The sequence below is a fragment of the Centrocercus urophasianus genome, unplaced genomic scaffold (genome assembly GCF_019232065.1).
Source record: "Centrocercus urophasianus isolate 14NV4802_14NV808 unplaced genomic scaffold, USGS_Curo_1.0 seq_26, whole genome shotgun sequence".
Classification (NCBI taxonomy): Eukaryota; Metazoa; Chordata; class Aves; order Galliformes; family Phasianidae; genus Centrocercus; species Centrocercus urophasianus.
Genome location: NW_024884822.1, coordinates 2,694,933 through 2,720,475, shown reverse-complemented (window position 1 = coordinate 2,720,475; position 25,543 = coordinate 2,694,933). Strand labels below are relative to the sequence as shown.

General features: G+C 44.7%; 2 protein-coding genes across 4 annotated transcripts in view; both read left to right on the top strand.

The window, feature by feature from the left end:
* Positions 1–10,323, top strand: part of WWC1 (WW and C2 domain containing 1) — a 62,154-nt gene extending 51,831 nt beyond the window's left edge. The window contains exons 13-23 of the mRNA XM_042826225.1: positions 585–665; positions 1,523–1,609; positions 2,445–2,637; positions 3,726–3,878; positions 4,478–4,578; positions 5,242–5,389; positions 6,800–6,964; positions 7,246–7,338; positions 7,820–8,050; positions 9,068–9,189; positions 9,688–10,323. Of these exons, the coding sequence (XP_042682159.1) occupies positions 585–665; positions 1,523–1,609; positions 2,445–2,637; positions 3,726–3,878; positions 4,478–4,578; positions 5,242–5,389; positions 6,800–6,964; positions 7,246–7,338; positions 7,820–8,050; positions 9,068–9,189; positions 9,688–9,754 (1,441 nt within the window). The 3' untranslated portion in view covers positions 9,755–10,323. The remainder of the gene's footprint in view (positions 1–584; positions 666–1,522; positions 1,610–2,444; positions 2,638–3,725; positions 3,879–4,477; positions 4,579–5,241; positions 5,390–6,799; positions 6,965–7,245; positions 7,339–7,819; positions 8,051–9,067; positions 9,190–9,687) is intronic.
* A 166-nt stretch (positions 10,324–10,489) lies between these two features.
* RARS1 (arginyl-tRNA synthetase 1) lies at positions 10,490–25,233 on the top strand. 3 transcript variants are annotated; one of them, XM_042826229.1, is made up of 16 exons: positions 10,490–10,553; positions 11,634–11,733; positions 14,042–14,176; positions 14,672–14,860; positions 17,995–18,106; positions 19,052–19,152; positions 19,612–19,733; positions 20,062–20,182; positions 20,432–20,561; positions 20,889–20,993; positions 21,901–22,079; positions 22,597–22,706; positions 23,430–23,535; positions 24,129–24,301; positions 24,560–24,807; positions 25,081–25,233. In XM_042826229.1, exons 4-16 carry the CDS (start codon positions 14,708–14,710, stop codon positions 25,188–25,190), a joined length of 1,770 nt encoding a protein of 589 aa, XP_042682163.1. In that variant the 5' UTR covers positions 10,490–10,553; positions 11,634–11,733; positions 14,042–14,176; positions 14,672–14,707; the 3' UTR covers positions 25,191–25,233. The 3 variants fall into 3 exon arrangements, with proteins under 3 accessions (XP_042682163.1, XP_042682162.1, XP_042682164.1); XM_042826230.1 differs by lacking the exon at positions 10,490–10,553 and adding an exon at positions 10,875–11,118; XM_042826228.1 differs by lacking the exon at positions 11,634–11,733 and having other exon boundaries at positions 10,494–10,553.
* The last annotated feature ends 310 nt before the right edge of the window (positions 25,234–25,543 follow it).

Here is a 25,543-nt window from a genome sequence, read left to right as displayed (position 1 = left end):
TAGTCTCTCAGCTAGTTAGATGGTGAATATAGCTGTTGGGACTTACAGCTCATAAAAGCTTGGAGGAAGAACTGGGAGGAAAAACTATGCAGGTGGCTACTTTAAAGAAAACTTATCAAGGTACTCTGTTATTTTTAATGTTCCTAGGGAAGTTTGATTTGTTAAAGAAACAAAGGAATGACTTAAGTCTAATCAAACTTGAGAATGTTTGCTGTCGTGGTGCAGGATAGGATTTTAACTGTTAAGTCTTATTTCTGTTGTTGGGCAGTCAGCTGTCTTTAATAAAATCCTGTCAAGGGAACCCTTTAATAGCCCTCCCTGCCTTCTCTTTGCACAGTTTGTCATGTGGCTTTCTTGGCAGCAAAAGGGGAAGGCATATGACTTTCTGCTGATAAGGACTGCAATACATAATACATACCTCTAAGGGTGACTGAACTTCTTTAATTGGGCTTTCTTCTAGATGCTGGTTTTACAAAGTCTATATGCTCAATTCCTGAATGGAAGGCGAAAGATTTTCTATTGCTTGTGTGGTAGCACCTTCAATAAGAGGGAAATTAAGCCCTTAATTGTCTGATTTCTCTTAGACCGTGTGCATCAGAAGTGATGGTGTTTGACAGTGATGATACAGAAACAGTTGGGACAGCTAAAGTGCAAATTGCAATGAGGTAAGCACTATGTATTTTACTGGATTTTCCTTCCTATAGAAAGAATATTCAAGTTTATGCTTTGTTCTGTTAACTTACCATATTTACCTTATACCACTGGTATTAACAAACACTCTCTTTGTACTGTCATTGACAATCTCTGTGAGATCCTTGGCCCAGTTGCCTTCTTTCATGTCACTAGAAGTCAATTGGTGATAGTGGTATGACAGTACAAAGTAACATTTGGTGCACTGACATTGCTGGACTGCAGGAAGCATTTTGGTGGTTCCCTTCAGTATGCAGTTTGTGGGGGCAAAAGCTGATGAGGGTAAATGGTAATCATTGGCCATACCTGAATCCCACAAGAAGCAGGTAAGGCATAGGAGGGTAGGCACAGAAGTGTTGTCCTTAAATGATTCAGTAGAAGGTGATTTATTAGTAGAGGAAATAAAAGAAGTGTAAAATCACCATGTCGTGGCCATCAGCAGTGAAACAATGGTTACCCATAATGTCTTTGCAGTAAGTGTATCAAGTATTTCTGCATGCAACTTTTTTTGTATTAGATTGATTATATAAGGCCTTTCAAAAGGTTTTAGTTCAATACTGCAATTAAGTAGATCCCCACAAAATCAGTGTGGTAACAAATCTGTAGTGCATTGTATCTACGAACTCTAAAGTTACGCTGCACATTCTTGTAGCAGGATTTCATGTAACACAAACTGATGTTGTTATAAACTACAGGCAGGCCATGTTCCCATTATAGTTTTGTCTTAAGTGCATAATGCTTTTTCCAGTACTGTTGAAAGAAGTGGAACACTCATTCATGGCATCTGTGACAGACTTTTCTCTAATGGGTTTTTTGTGTCTTTTCAATTCAGATACGATGAAAAAAATAAGCAATTTGCAATACTGGTTATCCAGCTGAGTAATGTTCAAGCACTGCTGTTACAACAGGACCAAAAAGTGTAAGTGGGTGAAATAAACATACTTGATGTATTTGTATTAGATTCCAGTAGGAGCTAAGCAGATGTTGATTCTTTGCTCACGCTTTTAAAATGTGTGTGTATATATATATAAATAATATATATAATTCAAAAAATGTACCCCTTCTGAAATGCTTATGAGTTTCATAATGTCACATCCTTTATGAGGCCTGTACTCAAACTGGAAGATGCAGCTTTCTCCTCAAAGGTCTGTATTAACAAGAGCAAACTTTGCTGGGATTAACACTGGCCAGCAAGATTCTTAACTCTTGCAGCACCCAGAGCAACTGTGTCAAGTGACGAGAGGGCTGTCATTGTGCTGCAGAACTCATCTTGGAAACGTGCACAGATGCATCCATATACAGGGAAATGCACAGGTTCTACTACACTCATTCGAGGCATAACTTTTAAATTCAGCTGTATAGTGAGTAAACTCACATAAGCTTGATTGATTTTTGCACTGCTGTTTCTACTAAAGGGTCATGTTAGTGTGTCATATAAGTTTAAACTTAGTCATGTAAGTTTCTCTTTAGTGACAGGCTGTGCAGAGGTAAACCACTGTGGGAAGCAATCCCGTGATCTTCCATCACAAGATGAAGAGATGAAACCTACAGCAACTAACACCACCTTGTCTCTGATTTTGTGATGAGATGTTCCTTTTTTTTCCTCAGTTTACTAATATTCCAAACAGCAGGATAGGACAATCATGTTCACCGTGCTCAGGAAGAATTTTGCTTACAGATCTATGGAGCTGTTGCAATGGAGATGACTGCAAACTTGTCCAGCAGTACTGACTGCAGCATGTTTTTTGCAATAGGAACGTTCGCGTGGCAGTCCTGCCCTGTTTGGAAAGCACAAGCTGCTTGTTTCGCACGAGACCGTTGGAAGTTTCAGACAATCTCATGTACAATGAAGTATTTTGGGTTTCTATCTCTTACCCAGCTTTACGCCAGAAGACTTTAAGAGTTGATGTTTGCACTGTAGATAAATCTCGCCTTGAAGAATGTTTGGTTAGTATTCATCTATTTCAGTACATTTTCTGTGTTGATTTTTCCTTTCTAAATTGAACAAACTTTTAAACTTTGAATTGTGGCAACTTCTCAGAGTCTTGTTTTTTATAACCCTGAGCTTCACTATTAAAAATCACATAACTGCTGTTTTGAGTGCTTGTGATTCCCTAGGCACGTAGCCCCTTCTTGTTAGACCAGCCTTTTGTTCAGTGCTAACTGGATAACTTGATTTAAATGCCACTGTAATGTACTCTAAATGACACTGTAATGTACTCTAGAACACGAGTAGAGTGTGTCGAACTGGGATATAAGCAAGTGAAGTTAGAGAATTCTTTTTTCTCCTGCAAGTGTTTTGTAGCATCTTCTATGGTGGAAGGAAGTGCATGTTTTATGATGGTTCTGCATTTCTTCCTTCACCTGCTTTGCAAAGCAAATCCGGGGTCAGGAAAAGACCTGTTTTCCAAATAGAGGTTTCCTGTCTGGCAGCATGTAATGTCTTACTGTACCTGAGCTCCTGATGGGACCACATTAATCGCATGGCATGTGCTCAGTGTGCAGTCTGTTGAACTGTGCTAGTGAAATGGAGTCTGCTCAGATGCCAATTAAACTAATTGCAGAACAGCTTTATTTTGGTTGTAGATTTGTTTATTAAATATGAGGTGGGAAAAAGGGAAGGCAGGTGAAGAACGGAATACACAGAACTATAACATCACAGTCTGAAAGAGTGATATTTTTTGTCAACCTTGCAGGTCTCTTGAAAGGAGTCTTCTCCTGTTCCTTTTTATTTTGAAGCTGTGGCTGTAAGTTATCCCAGCTGCAGCAAGACTGTTAGTACTTGTACACAGGACCTGTAGTAAGGCACTTGATATTTGGATTGGAAGTCTTAACCAATGTTAAAATAATTAAGCATAAAACATTACTAATGCAATTCCTTACATGCTGTTGAAATGATGGGGATAAACAGGGCAAGTTTTCTTTCTGGTGAACTTGCCAAACTCGGGTAGTCCTGACTTTTTGCTTTCTTCTTACTGGTATATAGTACTAATGCATTTCAGTATTTTACTAAAACTATTTTTCCCTCTAAATAGGGTGGAGCACAAATTAGCCTTGCTGAAATATGTAGATCTGGAGAGAGATCAACCCGTTGGTATAACCTGCTGAGTTCTAAGTATCTGCAGAAGCAAAACAGAAAAAATAAACAAGGAAACATTTATTCTGAAATATCCAGCACTGATAAAACAGTAAGAACTCGTTAAATCAAAGAAATATCTTACAAACCCTCTCAATAGTACTTTTGGGGTGGCTGAAGAAAGGACTTTTACAACAGACAAGAAACAAAGTCTGTCGTATTTATGTTTAGAATGTTACTAAATGCAGCAAAATAGTAGAGTGATTACAGATATGCCCTTGTCCCAGGCTAGCTGCTTACTGAAATCTGCACCTTGTGGAGCATGAGGACTATGGTGTGCAGTCTGATGTAAGCAGTGTGTCAGCTTTTGCCTTTCTTCTCACTAGACAGATTATCTTGCTGCAATAAACTTGCTGGGCAAGTGAGAATACACACTTACCCTTTCTGTGTGCACGGCATGCAGCGTGAACGTAATATGCTCAGTCTGGTAGTTGCACACATGCTGTGCAGATAGCAAAACTGGCAAAAGCTGGACCAGGTATACTTAGTGGTTTTGACTGTATGCTGACATGTATTGAGCTGCTTGAGCAGTGTGGATGTAGAGATTACAACTTTCTCCTGCTACACAGCTGGCAGGGCTGTTCTGACCAAAAGGTTGGGTGTGTTGCTGTCAGAGTACTACCTTTAAAAGAAGCCTCTTGCTCTCTTCAGGACTCCGTATCAGCACTCTTAGAGCAGACGGCTGTTGAACTGGAAGCTGTGGAGAAGAAACTGGAGGAAAGCAGAACCACTTTAACTAGTGGAGAGGGCTGGTAGGTAGCATTCTACTGTCTCGTTATCATGGGATTATGAGAGCATTTGGGGATTCAAGACTGAAAATTGACGTGCAGAGAAAAAAAAGTAGGTGATACCAATCTGTGGAAACCTGCTTCCATCTTGCCGTGTATTTTGTATTTCTTCTGTTATGGAGATAGTGCTTGGGAAATGAGAACAAAGCTCAAAGCTTAGAGATAGTTATGATAGCACCGTGTTCATTCTTTGGTAGAATGTACTGTGAACCTCCGAAAGCTCCGAAAGTGAGCTGAAAAGGATGTTTTAAAAAAGTGTTTCCATTTTCTCCAATATCACTTCTTAAACTAAGATTAGTTGCGTCCCAAGAAATGGACTCATCTTAAGCTCAGACTACATGGCTGAACCCTGAACTTTCTCCATTTATAGCAAGATCAGTGTGAATGCAAGGTTCTGGTTGCAGTGGTCATCTTCTACTGCAGCTTCACTATAGTTTTCCTTATTCTCTTGTGTATAAAACTTCAGTGTGTGTAATCTCAGTTGCTACAGAACCACTGGCAACAGGTGCAACTGACTGCTGTAGGGATGAGTTTCTGTTCAGCAGCTTACGGGAAGTAACCCCCTTCTGGGACACCTGAATATTGTACAAAACAGGCCATTTCAATAACAGAAGCTCTTCTTAACAGGCAAGATGAAGAGGTTGCTGAGCAGGAAGAACTGGATGAGATCAGTGAAAATGAAGCAGAAGAAGAGGAAGAATTCTGTGCTGGAAAATTGCTGTGGGAAACAGAAGAAAGTCTGAATTCCCATCCTCACATGGAAATGGCAGTAAAGGTAAAGCTTGAGTTAAACTTCCTGTTGTTTAATGCAGTGTTCTGAGCAGCCCCCGTTTGATTGCACCATCCGAAGACTTGAGGATGAAATCTTCCTTTGCTTTTCTCTTAAGTGCTTACATGTGCAGTGTTCATACTTCACTCTAGTTTTAAATGTGAAAAGGAATAAACCCTCAGGGAAAAAAAGCCATGGTGAGGCAATGATTGAGAACTGGTTATGAACACTGAAGACGCAGCCCTCTGCAGTAAAGAGGTACCTGTGCTTGATTTTTATTCTGTTTATGGCCAAAACTCAAATTTCATTGGGAAACTGACTTTCAGCAGGTATGAGTTTGTGTGGTTAGCTTGATTGTGCAGACTTCCTCCTACCAAAAACTCTCACGGATTGGCATTGAAAATAATCATTTTCATATTTCACGAGGCAGCAACCTGATTTACTTACGCAACCACAAGGCATTGCTAGTGTGAATGGTCTGCACCAGATGCTTCCTCTGAAGAGTGAAGTGTAATGCTACCCCAAAGTCCTTTATGCTGAACCAGTATTGTCTATCCTGTGATACTGCACATAAGGCTGTGTATTTTATTAGCTGTGCTTTTTTCTTCTTTCTAACAAAAGATTTTCTGACTTCTAGAAACTCAAAAAAATTGTTGTTCTTATTGGAATATTTTCTGTTGTCTGATGTCAACATTTTTCTCCTTTCCGTTCATCTCCTGCTAAGGGAGCTCTTGTTTTATTTAAGGTTTCAGTTGAAAGGGAGAAATTGCTGCTGCTTAGTTGACTGGATTGCTGTTATAGAGCTACAGCAGTTTTTGAAAGCTCATAATTGATTTTTAAATGCTTACCTAACTGAAATATTAAATAACTGCATGACCACTTTTCCCCATGGTTAATAAGCATTTTCACGCCTTCTTTTGTTATTCATGGAAACTGTTTTCATTAATATGTGGCTGTGGCTTTGACCTTATATAGTTCTGAGTGTTACTACATTCTCACAAGCATAATTAATGTGCTCTAGATCTGCTCTCTGTGCATGTAGGTACAGCTATTTATATCTGTATTTGCTGCAGATGCACAAAAGGTAAGAGAGTGGTCTTCAAAATTGTAACTCACTTTCTGTATGCGAAATTGCTGGTTCACACTGATGTGCTGGATCCAACAGGCAAAGCTCATTGCACAGCAATCAATGGACACAGAGCCCTTAGGGAGCAATACAGTTAATGTAGCAGCTGCTGAGTTCAGAGTGAAGTGTCAGAACACCCTGTATGAAAAGGGCTAAAGAGCATCTGGCTTTTAGTGCGATGCCTCTGGGCTGAAAGCAGAGATCTATCACAGGTGGCTGCCAGACAGCCCTGGGTATGTCACTGCTAAGATGGCGAGCTGGCATTTTACACCGCAGTGTCTGTCTTTCAGGTGGATAAAGAGACAAACACAGAGAGCCTCGCACAATCCTCTGCTGTAGTTCGTCCAAAAGACAAAAGAGCAGCAAATCCACCACAGACTCAGTTTGTCAGGGGTAGCACCATCATCCGCTCCAAAACATTTTCACCGGGACCACAAAGTCAGTATGTGTGTCGGGTAAGGAAAATGCAGCCCTGGATCTGTAACATACTGCTTTTCATTAATGAGAGAATGATACCAGTGTTTGCATAGTCTCAGTTTTTTACCGAGTCCTGACACTGCTTTCTTCTCTTCCCCTTTGACTTCAGAAGTTTCAGTCTTTTGGGGGGGCAGCATCTACTGCAGTCTTTACGAAACCTGAAAGTTCTGCTTACATCACAACTTACACTGTGATGTTGCTGCTAATGTGAGTACGTACTTGTATGTTTGATGGATGTTTTTTCACTTCCATTTTTCAGCTGAATCGCAGTGATAGTGACAGTTCAACGCTATCCAAAAAAACCCCCTTTGTTCGAAATGCAATGGAGAGACGAAGCGTCAGAGTGAAACGGGTAAAAGCATCACTGCTTGCTTTTTGTCCAGTACAGATGTGTAAGAAAAGAAGCGAAAACTGTTTAAAAGGGAGAATGTTTTGTAAACACAAATCAGTTGCCAAGTGTTTTCATTCGGAAACTTCTTTGCATGTGAGATACTTTTCTTAAGGATAATTTACTTGAAATACCAGAATGTGACAGGATTGTTTCACTTCAGAGTTTGCTTAGAGAAATCATTTTAGAAAGATTGCTCCTGATATCTCCCATCGTAGAGCTGAGTAGCAAAATTTTTTCTGCTGTGTTTATTGTTGTAATAGCATTCAGTGCTTGTGCTGTGATGAGCTGGGAAAGAAGGTAAAAAGAATACAGCTTCAGATCTCAGGACAGATTTTTTTTTTTAACTAAGAGGTATTGCAAGAACAAGAACAGTCTCATAAAATTATTGGGTCTTCAGTGAGCTCTGGGTAGTTCTCACTCTTGTCCATAAATTTTTTTTCAGCCTTCAATTAAGTCTGTTGGTACAGAGCGCCTGATTCGCACTTCACTGGACCTGGAGCTGGACCTGCAGGCTTCAAAAACCTGGCATGATCGGCTGGTTCAGGAGATCTCTGTGCTGAGAGAACTGAAGGAACAGTTAGAACAAGCTCAAAGTCAGGGTGAGAAAGAGTTACCGCAGTGGGTGAAGGATGATGAGAGATTTCGACTGCTGCTGAGGCTAGTAGAAAAACGAGTAAGTAATACCTGCCTTTGGATTTTGTTTAACATTTGAGAAGTGTGATTTGAGAAATGGGATTTCAGACAACCTGGAAATTAAACCTTAGCACTGCGTTCGCTCGTGTCTTGTACTTACGATTCCATCAGCAAGCTATTGATGATGGAAGTTGCTGTTCTCAGATTCTGTTTGCAGACTGCAGTCTGTGCCTGCCTGCCTGCAAATACAAAGGTTAGGAGGATAGCATGTAAATCTACTTCTCCTAAGAGAAATGATGGCTCAATAAAACTTGTGCATGATGATCATGAGGTTAAGATGATGATCATTTCTAGTTAGTGTATGTCTAGCATGGATGTATGAACTCCCCTGAGCTGAGTTCTCTCCTAACCTTGTTGGAGTTTGTCTTGCCTCTTCAGCTTCCTTGCAGCATTCTGTTACTCCTGAACCCGTGCAGCACAAGGATTTCCTGTCTTAGTTCAGGTGCAAGTATGGAAACTCACAAATCCCATCTGTTCTGTAAACTTCAGCCTCCCAAGCTACAGTAGGGTGCAGTGTGCAGTGGTTAGCACTTAACCTTACTCCATCTACAAGTTCCTTTCCCTAGCACATAGGGCTGCTTCTCAGCTTTCCTAGTTTATCACAGCACCTCTGGCATCAGGCAGAAATATTTTAAGTTCTGATGATGCAGCATGTAGTTGATTTTTTTTAAAAAAAAGAAGCCCTCTGGGATAGAGCTTGGAAGATAGATTACCATGTTCTTGCATAAACTGAAAGAATCATGATAGAATCATGATACAAAGAAGACACAGATGATAGCCGTAAGTCTTAGCGAGGGGCTTGAAGAAGACCTTACAAAAAGCTCTCCTGGTTACAATGGTTGACAAGCCTTCGATTTACCTTCTGTGGCTTCTGCTTCCAGTGTGAGCAGTTTTCAAACCATTCAGACCTGCAGGTGAAACTGCTGTATTTACAGATTTATTCAAATAGAGCAGTTCCTCCCGGAAACACAAACAGCTTTCTTCTGCTTTTTTTTAGGTGGAAAAAACAGAACACAAGTGTGAGCTCAAAGCTGATAAAATGATGAGAGCTGCTGCCAAGGACGTTCACCGGCTCCGAGGGCAGAGTCGGAAGGAGCCTTTGGAAGTGCAGTCATTCAGGTAATCGTGGATCATGTGGTAAAGGGGGTGAGGACTGCCTTCTTTGTGGATGATTATTGTACTGATACAGCTGGCTTTTGTACAAGTAGTGAACTGTTCTGCTAAACCAATTCAATTTTCAAATCCAATCTGGAAGTCAGAATTAACTGCAGCACTGCGTGTGAATGCAGAGCAGCTAGAAATAGTCCAAATCATTCCCCACCTGGCACCAAACATGCAAATCATTATTTTAATGCAGAAGCAGTCCTTTGCTTCTTTAAGTAACATTACTCATCGTGCCAATAATGATCCTTTCTGAAATGGCTTTTTTTTTTTTTTTAATTAGATCAGTATTGTGGGTTTAGCTGCAAGGATCTGTGGTGTGTGCGTAAAAGGTGTAGCTCGAGAGAGGGAGTGCTGCTGTTCTTGGTGGTGGCAGATGGTGGGATACATGTTATGCTGATGATGCACATTTCTGGTGGGACCTCTATTGCACTAACAGTGATCATCTTCTTCTAGAGAGAAAATGGCATTTTTCACACGGCCCAGGATAAACATTCCAACACTCTCTGCGGATGACGTGTGATCACCATAAAGTATTTGCTTTCGGGACACTTCTACAACTGCAGTTTGTTTGTTTGTTTTGAAGTTATTTATGTGGTATATGAAGGTACCGAGGCCTTTTTACGTTAGAGCTTCTGTCAGTGCGTGGATGTTTTAAGGACTTCAGGTTGACGTATATCATCACAGAAACCAGCATTCAAGTGACAAGATTGTATAGTTTGTATATTTAGGAATGTATTTTTGGGAAATAGAATTTTAAATAAGAACAAAAGCAGCCACATCCGCTGCTGTTATTCATAAATAACGCTGTTTAAACCTTTTGTACAGCTCAGCCTTTTAGCAGCCTGACGGCAGTCGGCAACGGTAGAGAAACGGTGCGGCAGCAGCTGCCTGTCTGCGGGGCGGCCGTGCGTGCGGTGAGCGAGGCCCGAGGGCCGTGTGAGGCACGCAGGTGCTGCACGGGAAGCGTGAGCCCACGGGCCGCGGTGCACCGCAGGGCTGCGGGATTGCGGCACCCGTTGAAGCCGCGGGCGGAGGGTGGCGGCCCCCGGCTCCGTGCGGGGTTTTCGAATAAAGCAACCGTTCTGCACACCCGTGGCTCCTCGCCTGCTCTTGTCTCCCGCATACCGGCGCTGCGTGACGTCATCCCCCGACCAGCCGCGGCTCCTACCCGCAGCGCCCTCCCCTCCGCTCGGGGGCGCTGTCTCTCACGTCGGCGTTTCCGCTTCCGCTCTGGCGCTGCCGCTTCCGCTTCCGCCCGCTCCGGCAGCGGGAGGATGGAGGCACGCGTGGCGCAGGCGGCGGCCCGGCTGGCGCGGCAGGTGGGGGCGGGAGTGGAGCGCTTAGCGCGGCTCGGCCGGGCGCTTCTCCCGGGTGGTGAAGGCGCGCGGAGATCCTCGGGTGGAGGGGGGGAAGAACCGTGCAGCCACGGGCTGTGGGGCGGGCTTCGTATTCGAGGGAAGAAAACGGGCGGAGTATTTGGCGCTGCCACGGCCGTGCTTCTGGGGAACGAGCAGAGCCAAAGCGCTGCTGCGGAGTGGGGCAGCTTCTGCGCGGGGCCGGAGGATCCCGGTTGGCCCAGGCGAGGCGGCAGCCCCGGGTGTTCCCGCAGGGGAGTGGTGGCCCTAGAGCGCTGTGGTGGAGAAGGAGGATGGAGCCAGCTATTACCAGGGGCTGTATGTAAAGATGAAAGGCTGTCCAGTCAGCGTTAGCACTGCTTGCGTTAACAGTAGGGTATAGGGTACACGGACAGCTTTAGGAAAACGTCGCATCCTTCTGCAGGTGTGCTGCTCACGGTGCCCCAAAACGTGCCTGGGCATGAGGGATTGCTGCACAGCCGAGCTGTGAGTTTTCCCTGCCATACGCGTGTGCTCAGACAAAGCTGCGGTACGTTTTCAGCTCACAATTTAAACATAAGAGAAGCACTTCCGTTAAACACTGAGATAATATATCTGGTTGCTGAACGTGTGCAGCTCCTTGCGTTTTCCTTTGTAGCTGCTGAGAGGAAAGTAATCTCACGGCTGAGCCCTTGTCCCAACTCCGGAGACCCCTGGGGGCCAGCAGGGTTCATTAGCTCTTCAGGAGAGCGAGTCTGCAAAGAAAGCAGTGTGCTCAGCCACTATGCTGAGCCGGCTCAGCAGCTGGTGAGGCAGGCGGGAGGAGCAAATAAAAACGTGCAGGTGGCGAGAAGGGAAAGGGAGAGAGTTGCTCCTAAGGCTGCTGTGCTTTGTCAGCCATTTGCTTTCTCATTTTTTTAATGCAGCGAAATAACACTGTGTACCCAAGACTGAAGTGTGTACAAGTTCAGTGATAGTTCAGTGGAGCCTGAATTACACGCTCACAGAAAATACAAGGATTATTTTGGTCTTTTTGAAAAAGCTATAGTTTTTTTGTATTTACAGGTGAGGGGAAGATTGCTAGTACTCAGCTGACCAAAGAGCCCTTGGAGATGTCAGCATGGCTTCATGCAATTCCCGCAGCTTCTTGTGAGGTGGTCATCAGGTATGACCCTTTACTGACAAGTTGTGATGCATCCAGGGCTGTGCAGGTAGAGTAGGGAATAGAGTTTTATTCCTGGAACAGCAGCTTTTCCCTTCCTTTCCTCAGTTACTTGTTTTGCAGATCGGAGGTGTAGTGCTGTTGTGTTCTCTCCCTCAGAATATACTGTGGGAAAGGAGGGATATCCGTGCTTTAATGTAGTAATCTATTTTTTAGGAAGGTTTCAGGATTTGTATCTGTTTAACAATACCCAGCATTCACAGGTGATTTGCTAGATTTATTTGCAGGCTTATTGCAGGTGGTTGTCATTAAGGGTGTTTGTAATGTGTGTGTACAAAGACTTTCTCAGGTGATCTTAATGATGAGTGTGTGGTCGTGCTGCTGGCTCAGCCCTTCTCATCCCCTCTGTTCTGGTACATGATGTAATGCCAGCTGATTTTCAGTCTTTCTGCTCAGTGGTTCTGAATGAGATCAATTCGTCGTTTGCATTAGACATTGAAGAGCGAAAAAGGGGAAATTTATATGGCAGCAGCAATGCTTGGGTAGGCAGCCAGAGAGCTGGTGGATGCAGGACTTAACAGATAACATGACCTTGAGAGTAGAACCTCATCTTTGTGTTTTTCTTAAAGTACATTCTAGGTTTTTTGAGTGTAGGTGAGTTTATTTGTTTTGCTTCTCCAGCATTGCTCCGAGTTGCTTGTTGCCATAGTGCTTACTTAAATTTACAGTGAAACAGCCATGAAATAATGCGATGAAATCTCTCAAGCTATTTTAATGTGAAGTTCAGTATGGAATTTTGTCAAGCAGATCTGTAAGCTGTATGAAACACCACCAAGTCAGGGTAGTAAGAGAACTTTTAAATAAGGAAAGCATATTTTCTCTTGGATTAGTGGGAGGAAAGGTGTATGAAAGCAAAAGGGTCTGACTTGGGTTTCAAAAGAGAAGTAATAAGATACAGAAGACCAGCCAGCTGTTGGAAGCAGGTCTGCTTGAGCTATAGCTTTGGTTCTGCATCATCTAACACTGCAGGGCACAGCTTGTTCTCCTGTGGCAGAGGACACCTTGGAGCTGTAGAAGAGGTGTGCTGGAAGCATTGAAGCCAAAGTGCAAATGAGGAATGACCTCAAAACTTTTCAAAAGCTTTCCAGCTTGCTATGCGGATGGAGCAATCTTAAGATCACTTTGGCCCAGCTCTGAAGTTTTGAGCATCTGCAGTGACGCTGGCACTTGTGGGAGCTGCTGTTCAGGTGAAGATACTGGGCCAGAAGATTGGATGACCCAGATTTTGTTTCCTTAATTAAAAAATGTTTCAACTGTTCCAAGAGCAAAAAGCAAACGAGCTCTTTTTGTAAGGTTTGGCAGCATATTTGTCTGTGATAATAGCCTGAGCTGCTTCCTGCTGCGAGCATGTTGATAGCCCAGAGCCTGGTCGGATGAGGGGTCAGGATGGGGAGCTGCCTCCTAGAGCTGCCACGTGTTTCCAGCAGCACCCTGACTTCTCCTTGTGGAACAGGTTACAGGAGAGGTGGACAACAGGAAAGAAGCTTATGAGTGCTGGGTTCCTTGGGGCTGGGAGAAGGAAGTGGCTGCTCCCTGCAGCAGCATTGGGCTGCTGGGCTGTGTGATTACACCTGGGCTGTGAGGTCAGGAGGGGCGAGGGGAGCGGTGGGTGCTACTCCTGCAAAGAGTTCTTGGGCTGTGGAGGGCACAAACCTGAAGGACGGCTGAAAGCTGGAGCTTGTTTGTTTGGAGTGTAAAAGTCCACCTGAAATTTCTCCCATGGCAGTTTTAAGAGAAGAAGCCACTGCGGCAGCAGGGGAGGAAACACGCCATGAGCTGGGAGCAAGCACACGCTGCAGGCCAGCCTCACACTGCCCCGTGAGCTCAGGTTGCATCAGTGGTTGTGGGTTCATCCTCTGGGAGAGAAAATGTGGCCCAGCTTTGGAAGTGGTGGAACTGGCTGAACTCCTGAAGGAGGCTTCAGGGAATTTGGAATCGAAGCATTGGATGTCTTTGCTAAATTGTAAAGGAAAAGCTGGAGGAAATGCTTTTTTTAAGAATGTATTTTCTTAGCCTTACCTGTTGTCTTTCTCGTGCTTCTGTTGTGAGCTTAGTAAGATGATGGCTACCTCACTGACCCATGTTTTTGGCACAAATAGAAACCACCTTGAAACAGCAGATGGTTGGAATTACTTGACTTGCTTGTAGTTGTTACCTTTATAAGGCAGGACTACACCTGAAGTCCTGCACTCCCCACCTGCTGTTCCCCTTCTCCAAGACCCACTGTGTGTCCATCTCATTTGCTTTTCAGGAAAACGAGATTAAGTCACTAACTGCAGAAATTGAGCATCTGAAGAACTTTGGGTGCTTGGGAGTCTCCCCAAGTTTGGAAGGCTTGCGAGACGAAAACGCGAAACTGAAGTATCGGTTGAATTTCCTTCAGAAGGTAAGGGAATAGAGAATTTAAGGTGCATTACGTGGTTCTGTTCTCATTAAGAGAAAGTAAATAAATGATGTCATTTTGTTGCAGTTAGTGGTGTGTGACTCTGCATTCTAACGTCTTAAGTGTTGATTGTGCTTCAGATGTTTCTTGGTTCCTTAAACAAATCGTGACTGTATGAAGAATGTTGGTTTGTAAGCCCCCGCTGTGCTCCCTCAAATGGTCATGGAGCTGCAGCCCAGCTGCTTTACCAGGATCACTGACTGACTGGTGTGAGAATTAAACGCAGCACTGCGTTCAGGGGAAGTGTCTGCGCTGTGATATTCAAAGGGAGATGTATCTCTTGAGTCTCATGATTTCCATGCTGTATATGTTGCTCTTGTACCTAGAAATGTCAGTCGGATCTTTCAGTCATGCTTTGCCAGGCAGCCAAGGAGAAAAGCAGGATGTGACTGCTCTATATGTGCTGTGAATTGAGCTTTCTGTGTTTTGTTTTTCCAGAGCCTTCAAGAGGAACAAAGTAAAACAGTGAAAAGCATGATTAATATCAACAGCCGTCTTCAGGAGATCTTTGGAGCTGCCATTCAGGCTGCCTACCCAGAGTTAGAAAACCCTCCACTAGTGGTGACACCGAGCCAGCAGCCCAAATTTGGGGATTATCAGTGCAACAGCGCCATGGGCATAACACAGGTAAATCTGAGGGATCTTGCAAAGACGAGAAAAGTGGGAATGTTGCCTGCTAGAAGCAAAATGGTAGACAGCCTGGTGACAGTTGCAGTATTGAACCTGATTAAGGCTTGTTTCAGCCCTCTGGGGTGAGAATTCACTGAATATCTAACGGCATCGAGAAAGCATTGACCTTTACAGAGCAGATCTTTATGTCTCTTTTTAGATGACTGTAATGAGTTGAGAATATCTGAGTTATACGTTGCCACAGAGTAACTGGCAAGTTTGTAGGATTTAAATCATTTGTATTCCTTTATTTATGATTAAGTACTTCTTAATTACTTCTGTATTTTCTGTTGAAGTATGGATCAGAAGTTAGAAATAGTGTTTGTTTTGTTATGATATGTATGGAGGTTTTTGGGCAGCTCTATCAATGGCTTCACTTCACAGAACACCTGTGATGTGTGTGCCAAGGAAGGAGTGGGGTTTTTAATCCTGGCGAGTACCAGCAGTGTTGCTTGGAAAAGTAGGGCACTGCTGGTTTGTAGAAGGTGTTGGCCAAAGAGGACCCAGGCAGAGTAAGAGGCACTTCAGGCATTGCTCAGTAGGAAGGGACTGTAGTGAAGTGAAATGAGGAGGTGAGGAACAAGGTGCTGCAGCCTCATTTAGACAAAGGAAGTGTCCACACTTCCAATGCCTTGCTGCCTTTGGGGGAATAGATAAACTCTTTGTAACTGGAGATCTTTGGTTTTGCAGTGAGCGGTCTCAACAGAAGCAACTTTTGTTCTTAAGATAAATACACATGAAGTTCTGCAGTCCCAGGCTGCCCTCTGCAGTGCCTGTGCCTGTGTCCTGGGCAGCACCGATACGTGCCAGGCAGCAGGCTCTGGGGCTGCGGTGCCAGGGCAGAAACAGCCTCCTGAATACATGTCTGCCCTTGGTCTTGTTAGCACGCTGCTAGCATACTGTGCCTGGGCTGCAGCCAGAGGGCTGTGCTGGGTGACTGCACCGACACAGACTTTCAGAGCTTTGCCATTTTTCTGACCGCTGCTTTACCCCAATTAAGTCGCTGTTAGAATTCTTGAGCCGTCCTGGCTTCTCAGTGTCAGCATTGTTCACATAACTCAGTGTCCGACCAGTTCCCCGTTGTCAGCAGTACTGGTGAGTAAATGTTCCTTGTGCTGGGCTTGGCTGTAGGGTTTGTTCCTTGGCAGGCATGGCGACACACTGGGCTTGGGAGTACTGACTGACACACGCAGGGTAATCAGTGCAGCAGAGCCAGTGGATGCAGCGCAGTCATTTCTGTGAGAGCAGTGAGTTAGGTCGGAGATCTGACCGTGCTGCAGTTACCTTTGGAGCTGGAGCATTGCTCACCACAAGAGGAGCAGGAATCATCTGACTGAGGGCAGCCACTACGTGCCAGACAGCAGCCTCTCCCTTCCAGGCGCTGATGTGGAAACAGCCCTCACAAATGCGTATTGTTTTCCTTTGAACTTGTTAGCATATTAATGCCAGGGGCTTGAGCAAGGAGCTCTGCCTGTTCCTTAGAGTAATAGGAGTGCTGTGGCTGTTTCTGGAGTGATTCAGAGGACATGCCTGTCATCCGGCAGAACATGCGTAGCGTCTGGTTTTGCATTTGTTCTTCTTGAAGTTTGCACTCTGGGTAACATCATTTGATCCCTGCAGAAGTTTGCATTTCTTGCCCATTCAAAGCCATAACCATCTTGCAGTAATCAGCAGTGTGGCAGATCTGAACTGCAGACTAACTTCTAAGCAGAAGTCACATGTTGCAGCAGACTGCAAGTTAGCATGTAGCAGCAGTAGCAAGCTTAGATTCTAAATTGACCAAGATCTAATTGTTCTTTTTGGCTTTGGTAGGAGTGGGGTGATGGAATGCTTTCAAACGTGCCACATTAGGAACGAAAAACCGTGCATCAGAAACAAGTAGTTGCAGTAATATAGGAAATATGTAGCATTAATATAGGAATGAATGTAGCATTTTGCAAGGGGAGAGCTCAAAGCATCCTCCTGAAGGGTGTTTTTCTAAGATCTGCAAGAAGCTGTGTGAGAGGTCTGGGGAAGGGACAGGTGAATTGTGGAATAACCTAGAACAGAAACCTGAGTCATGTTACTGCAGCTCCTCTCTGTGGGAAGTTTGGAGGGAAAAAGAGAGCTGCCTCACAAGCAGTTTTTCTGATGTTCTCTAAGGAAAATCAGGCAGCATTAGGACTGTCCTTGGTAGCTTGGGTTCTGCTTTTTATTACTTACTTATTGATTCAGGTTGAGTCTAAGGAAGAATGGAATGCCCTCTGTTTCGGTAGCTTGTAATCAGAAATCAGAAACCATGGAGAAGAGAAGACAATAGGGTAACCTCATTGCAGCCTTCCAGTACCTAAAGGGAGCCTATATACAGGAGGTGAGGCAACTCTTTCAAAGGGTAGATAATAGCAGGATAAGGGGAAATGGTTTTAAGTTGAAGGAGAGGAGATTTAGGTTGGATGTCAGGAAGAAGTTCTTTACAGAGAGAGTGGTGAGGTGCCTGGAACAGCTGCCCAGAGAGGCTGTGGATGCCCCGTCCCTTGGAGGTGTTCAATTCCAGGTTGGATGGGACCTTGGGCAGCCTGGTCTAGTATTAGATGAGGAGGTTGGCAGGTGCTTGCCTACGGCAGGGAGGTTGGAGCTTGATGATCCTGGAGGTCCTTTCCAACCCTGGCCACTCTGTGATTCTGTGATTCTCTCAGGGACAACTTAAATTCTTCAGAAAGGAGGCCTGGCACAGCTGAGGATACCTGTGAAATGGGTTAACAAGGTTTGGCAGTAATGCAAAGGACGTGCTGGCTGTTCCGATTTTTAAAGTTTAAAGTCAGTTTAAGGAAACCAAAATTTGCCAAAGCACTTAATAGCCTGAAAGATTTTTCATCTGACGTCCAGCCTTTGGGTGTGCTGAATGTGTTGGGTCTAATTAGCCTTCTGTTGTGTGGAAAGAGCTGATCTAATCTTTAAAAGGTGCTGGAGTTGTTTTCCTTGGTGTGTTTGTGCCTGCATGATGAGGATAAAGGATCGTGGGGCTCTTCTAACACAGTAGTATCTACGTTTTCTGTTTGATTTTGTGGAATGCTGTGGAGGATTGAATTTCACTGGCTCTTCTTGTTTTTCAGATACTGCTCAAAACCAGGGAACAGAAGGTTAGTCCGAGAGAGATCGCCGAGAAAATAACAGAGCATATTCCTGCGAACGAATGCATTGAGAAGGTTGAAATTGCTGGTCCTGGTATGATACTTCACGTTACAGTCTTTTATGTTAGAAAGCTGAAGGGGTGATTTTATACTGGATGGAGCTGAAATGAGTTTGACTCACTTCTCATTTACAGTTGATGTTATGAGATGAAGTAGCTGCTGCTTGGTGTGCTTCGTAGCCCCTACGCTTCCACAGCAGCAGATCTACCTCTGTTTTAAACTGGTTGGTGTGGTCCTAACCCCTACAGGACCAGTTTTACACCTTGAGTATCAATGCACAGTTATGGGATCACAATCATATGAAATTACTGAAGAATTGTGTGTCCTTCTCATTCAAGACCTGGCATGTCTACTGTTGCTTATAGGGCTAAGGGGAGGCCTTGCCCTTTTGGCACTGCAGGAGCATGGAAGTTACTAACTGCTGCATCTGTTTTGTCCCTGTGACTTAGGAAGAAATAGGGCTCATATTCCTTAGGGCAGAAGTGTAAAGATGAAGATAATGTGGCACAGGCCTGCAGGGGGCTTGGGCAATTAACTCTTAGAAGTAAAACACTTGTCCTACAAGCATGAATTACGGCAGATGGAACTACATTTTAGGACATTGATTAAAAAAAAAAAAAGATAGTAGGACTACTTTTTGCATTCTGCAAACTCTGATAAGATTATTTCTTTTCTAATAAAGAAAGCTTTTATGAGTTCAGCTCTGAGTGATAGTGTGCTAAAAGGAGTTGTGTGTGGTCAAGCAGACTCTGCTGCAGTAAAGGGCATGACTGGGTGAAACAGGCTCTTTTAATCTGGGTACAAAATCTGTCTTCTAGTGACAGCTTTTTCTGCTGTTGCTGGAATAAATTTTTGTTTAGTGGAGATAACCTTATAGGCTCTTGTCCTCAGTGTGAGGAAAGAGAAATCCAAGGGGGAAAAATAGGAAGAGTGGCAGTTAAGCAGCTCCTATGCTCATTGCTGATTTTCTCCTCCAAAGGTTTTATCAACGTCCATCTGCGGAAGGATTTCGTATCAAAGCAGCTGAGCAGTTTATTAATGAATGGAGTTCAACCACCAGCTATTGGCAAAAGGAAAAGGGTATGGATGGCAGTAAGCAGATGGGCATCTTGCACCCGCATGGATGAAGCACGTGCCAGGCTACAGGCTGCTTTCATGTCCTGCCCCTTCCACCCAAAAGTGGTTTGTTGGATGGGTGGCCATGTCAGCTGGGCATTACAGTGGCATTTATGTGACTTCAGGATGGGGGGGGACCATGGGAGCCCACACATACCAAATGTTGAGGTTCCAGGGCTCCCTGGGGATGGTATGTTGTTCCCAGACGGGTCTGTGACTGATCCCTGACCCTCTGGGGCAGATGCAGTGGAGACCTGGGTTGAAGCCTGCTCTGAGGTCCTACACAGGCTGCTCTGCTGTCATGTGCTGCCAGCAGCATGGACATGCCTCCCTCTGCCCACCCAACAGAATCCACATGAAACACATGGGATGAGGTAATGGCTGTTGCCTTTATTCATGTTTTCCTTTTGTACCATCTCTAAGGTGATACTGGATTTCTCCTCCCCTAACATTGCGAAGGAGATGCATGTTGGTCACCTGCGGTCCACCATCATTGGAGAAAGTATGTGCCGCCTCTTCGAGTTTGCAGGTTATGATGTGTTGAGGTGAGAGTTGCTTTTTGGGTGGGATAAGGTTCTTTGGCTACGTTTCTACAGTAGCTGTCGCTGTGCTTTAGTCAGCAGTGATCTTCTTTATGAGCACGTAAAAAAGTAGTCCTTGATGTGCAGCAAGGTAGGAAACAGAGCAAGTGTAGTGAGGTTAGGAGTCAAGATTGGCAGCAGTTTCATTTCCCTGAAGCAGGGGCAGAGCTTACCTGCTGTTGGTTTCTCTTACTGTGTGTTTTTTCATGTAGAATATATGTATTTAAAATGTTTGTGTTTTAAGACATATGTTTGAGAAATCATTTTTGTTGTGCTCTTTAATTGCTTCAAGGTTAAACCATTTAGGAGACTGGGGCACCCAGTTCGGAATGCTCATTGCTCACCTGCAAGACAAATTTCCAGATTACTTAACTGTTTCTCCTCCCATTGGGGATCTCCAAGCTTTTTACAAGGTATTTGTAGCAAACAATTGTGATATTTATGTCAACAGCTGAGAAGCAGGTTCGGGTAATAGATGATTGCAATTACCTACCCACGGATAATGAGTTAATTACAGTATCTGGTCTAGAGTTGTCTATGTGGGGAATGATTATAGAACCTGTGGTCTGAGATGATCGTGCCTTGGGAGTGTGTTGTGGATGTTCTACTCTTTTTCGAGGGAAAAACCCGGTGCTTCCTTCATGCAGTGTGTTTTACCATAGGAATCCAAGAGGAGATTTGACACAGAGGAGGAATTTAAGAAACGAGCCTACCAATGTGTGGTGCTGCTGCAGAGCAAAGACCCTGACTTCATTAAAGCATGGGAGCTGATCTGTGACGTGTCTCGGAAAGGTGACTGCCCCATTCACAGCCATAGCTCAGCACGTGCATCGTGTGGTTTTTCTCACCGTCCTCTAGTTTTTTTAATGAGGTCACTGCCACCATGCTATAACAAGTTTAGAGAAAAAGGGTTATGAGCCAAGGGACTGGCCTGTCTGCGGGGGAGTTCAACTAAAGCCTTTGTCTCCTTGGTCTGGTCTGAGTCCTTCTCTGATAGCTTGACCGAGAGATAGGAAACATATTTAGGGATTTGCTGTGTTTGTTAGTAAATATATATGCTACTAAAATTTCCACTGTATGATTTAATGAAAGTGTTTTCTATTTGTTTTCTTCCTGAAGAGTTCCAGAAAATCTACAACTGCTTGGACGTCACGCTCACAGAGAGAGGGGAGTCGTTCTACCAAGATATGATGAAAGACATCGTGAAAGAATTTGAAGATAAAGGTGAGGCTTTTTGTCTTGAAACGAGCAATGGTGCAGATCAGCACAAGAGGTAACTTCGCTCCTAGCCTCCGAGGCTTGGGACTGATGTTCAGAGAGGTGCATGTTCTCTGCACTTTGCTCTTTTTCTCAGCAGCAATTTCTGAGTGGATCTTTTGTGGAAGTTCCTCCCAAAGAAGCACAGGCAGAACTCATTACATATATCACTCCAGAAAGATTGAATCTTTCTTGCTGTCAGCAGAAGTAGTTTGTGGGGGTATTTGTTGGAAATAGCACGAGGCACTTCTGGAGTTTATTTTATTTTCACCAGCTATCTTTCTTAGTGTTGTGACTATAGGTGAACTTGCATTAGAGAAATTTTCTCTGTGAAGGCAGTGACACTTTTGGTTCACATTGACTCTGAGACACACAGGAAGCCAAGTGGAATGTAATGAGTTTATAATTTTATGTGTTTCTATCTAGATTTTGCATTTCTTGAGTCTCACCATCTGTGTTGCTCTAACTAGTCTTATCTCCTATAAATATGTTGTGCATCTCTGTAGCTTCCATTGCCTTTTGCGCCTTCCTTTGTAATGGTATTTTTGCAGCTGCAAAGGTAGATCTGGATGCCAATGATGTGGGTTTTTAAATCCAACTAAGTCTCTTCTGGAAAAGCCAGAGTGGTACAGAGCTGTTTTCTTGTGCCTGGCCTTGAGTTCTGGAAGTGCAACACAAAATTTGACTTGGCTGTTAAGGGAGTTCTCATTTAGGCTTAGTGTTTGGTTTTGTTCATGTTTTGAGATGTTAAGTATTTATTAATGCATGTGCATGGACTTCTCTTTCTGATAGCATCAGAACAGGAGACGTTTCTGCCTGTCGAGTCCCACAGCCTCCCCTTGAGATACAGTGCAGTATTGCATTGCTTTTCTAGGCTTTGTCCAGGTGGATGATGGCCGGAAGGTGGTCTTTGTCCCAGGTTTCTCTGTCCCGCTGACAATCGTGAAGTCAGATGGAGGTTACACATATGACACGTCTGACTTGGCTGCACTTAGACACAGGCTGCTTGAAGAGAAGGGTGATATCCTTATCTATGTTGTCGACAGTGGCCAGGTGAGTATGTCAGTCTCTCCTGTTTCTGCTGATACAGGTAATCAGAAATCTCATAAATAACAAGCACAACAGTGAGTTAAATGGAACTCCTCTGTAGGGTTTTCCATGTGCTGTATGGGCTTTTGACCTTAGTGGTAGAATGGTGAATCTGATGTGCTGGCTGGTGGCCTCTGTGAAGAGCCGTGGAATGAAGTGATGAGAGAAGCACAGTGACCATTGGAGATATGCTGAGCGTAAATCTCATAGAGAGATGTACTGTGTATACCTTACATCTCTCCTTACCTGAGGAAATGCAGGACTGTCAGTGCCGTATCTGAGCCCTGATGTAAGTTTGCTGTTTGCTGCTTTTGTAAGCCCAGCAAGTTCTGGAAGGTTAAACTTTCTGAAGGGGAAGTGGAGCCAAAAACATTTAAAGTTCGCATTGTCAAAGCAACATTGTAAAGGCAATGGAAGTGACGAGAAAGCCATGTCCAGAAGAGTGGGTTGAGAACTGGTTGTTGATATTTCTTCCTTCCAGTCGGTGCATTTGCAAACAGTGTTTGCAGCTGGGCAGATGATTGGCTGGTATGACCCCAAAGTAACCAGAATCACTCATGCTGCATTCGGAGTGGTGTTGGGAGAAGACAAGTAAGTCTCTAGACTTGTACTTTTTTTCCTCTGAACGTGCTCTGAAGAGGATGTTTGATTGAGTGCAGAAGACCTTTGCTTGTTTATTGACAAGTATGTATGTGATATGCCATATCAGGGCCCTTAGTGTTGAAGTCAGGTCTGGCTTCTACTGCCTCGTATTTGGGCAGAGGGCTGTGAATTGGCTGGTAGAAATGCAGAGGAAGGTAATGCAAATACTGGAGATAGCAGTGGTAAAGGCCACTAAATTCTTGTTTTCTGATTTCCCTGAAGAAGATGGAATAGAAGTTGGGAAAAGCACACCAGTGTTCTGGTGTGCAGGTTATGCCCTTGTGCTCCAGAGTTGATCTTGTGTTTCAGTTAAACCAGTTGTGTACTGCAGTCACATAATGCTGCAGACCGAGTGGTTTTGCTGTGGGCTTGTTACAAAAGTAAAGATGCCTTGCTGGATTCGAGTCTTGCACTGGTATTGTGTCCTGCCTGATACTGGGACAGTTCTGGCTGTTGGAGCCTTCCCTGTTCCCCCACTCTCACCTATCCTATGTATATTGTTAGATTCCTACACCTTTCATTAGGTTTGGCTGTCTGGTGCCCAGTTCTTCAGTACAAAGCAATGTGTGGGATCGTGTTTTTTTTTAATGTACCAGAGGTGTTAGCAGTGGAAATTCCTGGGAGTGTTTTGCCTCATGTGTAAGTGGTCATTTTGGCTGTGTATGTTTTCAGGAAGAAGTTCAAAACTCGTTCAGGGGATACAGTGCGTCTTATGGATCTTCTGGAAGAGGGGCTGAAACGGGCCATGGACAAGCTGAAAGACAAGGAACGGGACAAGGTAGCTCATATTTCCAGGGAACCACACAGATTTGTTCACGGGTGTAAAACTTTGACATTTTGAATGTGTGCTGAGACAATGGATGCAGCCAGGCTGCATGGGATTGGGAAGCATGGCTCCTTCATGCTTTGCTGAAAGCTCCCTTTTCAATGGAAACAACATGAAGATCTCTCAAGGGCTCATACAATGTAGGTACAAATCACTTGGCCATGCTGACAGCTTGCATTTGTACCAAAGAGGTGCTCTTTGAGTGTTTGGCTGATCCAGAATGCTCTGTAGGGGCATTTCAGAGCACAGTGTGTGTGCACAAGTTGTGAGAAGTGGGAGCACAGTGTGAAAGTCCGCCTGCATGGTGGCAGATGGTTAGATGTTATGTGGGGGGCAGGCCTTCAGCAGCAGAGGATGCACTGTGTGCATGCAGGCCTGAAGGCACGGATGGGGTGTCAGTCCCCCATGTGGAAGGGCAGTTGGGAACTTGCTTCCATGTGCCATGGGTTAAAAACTCCTGAGCTTGTCATACAAGCTGTTGGGCGTTGGTGGTGCCAACGTAGCTTTCCTCCTTTTGATCATTACCCGTTTTAAAATTGTAATAGGTCCTCACACCAGAAGAGCTGAAAGCTGCCCAGATGTCAGTCGCATTTGGATGCATTAAGTATGCAGATCTCTCCCACAACAGACTAAATGACTACGTGTTCTCCTTTGACAAGATGCTGGATGACCGAGGAAATACAGCTGCTTATTTGCTGTATGCCTTCACGCGGATCAGGTGAGTTGAGTGTGGAGGGAGTCACTTGAAGCATATAATTAGCACTGAGTCTGTAGTGCACAGGGAGGTGGGGAAGGAGTGGCTTTTGTTCAGTCAGTGCTGTTAGGGGTATGTGGAAAGAGAAGTCAGCTCCATCACTCATTGTCCAATGTCCACGTCACTGGAGACATTTGCCTGTGGTACCTGAAGCAGGGTACTGCTCTGCAATGGTGGAAGTTGTTGGTAATGACAAGCAGACCGCGGTCTGTATCATTTCAGGGCTATTGCTCGTCTGGCCAATATTGATGAGGAGATGCTGCGGAAGGCAGCAAGGGAGGAGGCACTTGTCCTTGACCATGAGAAGGAGTGGAAACTGGGCAAGTGCATCATGAGGTTCCCAGAAATTCTGCAGAAGATCCTGGATGATCTGTTACTGCATACCCTCTGTGATTACCTTTATGAGCTGGCCACCACCTTCACCGAGTTTTACGACAACTGCTACTGCGTTGAGAAGGACAGGCAGAGTGGTGAGTGCTGGCCACGCGGTGCTGTGCATGTCATTGTGTACTGCAGGGTCTTTCCCTGTGTGGGGAAGGCGGTTGTTGCCTTACTGGTGGCGGTCCAACAAGTGCTGTCCATGGGAGAGGGCTGAAGGGGTTGGCGGAGGAGGAGGATAAAACTGTGAGCAGCCCATCCCAGGGGCAGCAGCTTGGGGGCAGATGGGCCCCAAGAGAGAGGGCAGAGGTGGTTCGTCTGAGCAGTGGCTCCAGCTTCAGTGTTTGTCTGTTGTTGTTTTGCAGGCCAGATTGTGAAGGTGAATATGTGGAGGTTGCTGCTGTGTGAGGCCACAGCCACCATCATGGCCAAGGGTTTTGACATCCTGGGAATTAAGCCGGTGGAGAGAATGTAACAAACTTGTTCCCTGTGGGGTAACAATAAAAGGACTGACTGCCTGTGTCCGTGTCTGATGGCAAGGGAAGGCGCTGTAGAGGAGCAGCACCCAGAGGGGGAAAGGGGAGGGAACTGGAGGGAACACAGAATCACAAGCTTGGAAACGACCGATAAGATCATCTATTCCAACTGTCTTCTCATTACCCCAAGTACTAAACCTCATCTCGTAGCTCCTCATCCAGCCTTCTCTTGAACACGGCCAGCGATGGTGACTCCACCACCTGCTGGGCAGCCATTGAAGTGCCTGATCACTCTCTGAGAGGAAAGATTTTTCCCCAGGTCCTGTTTGTTGCCTGGAAAAACCTCTTAGAA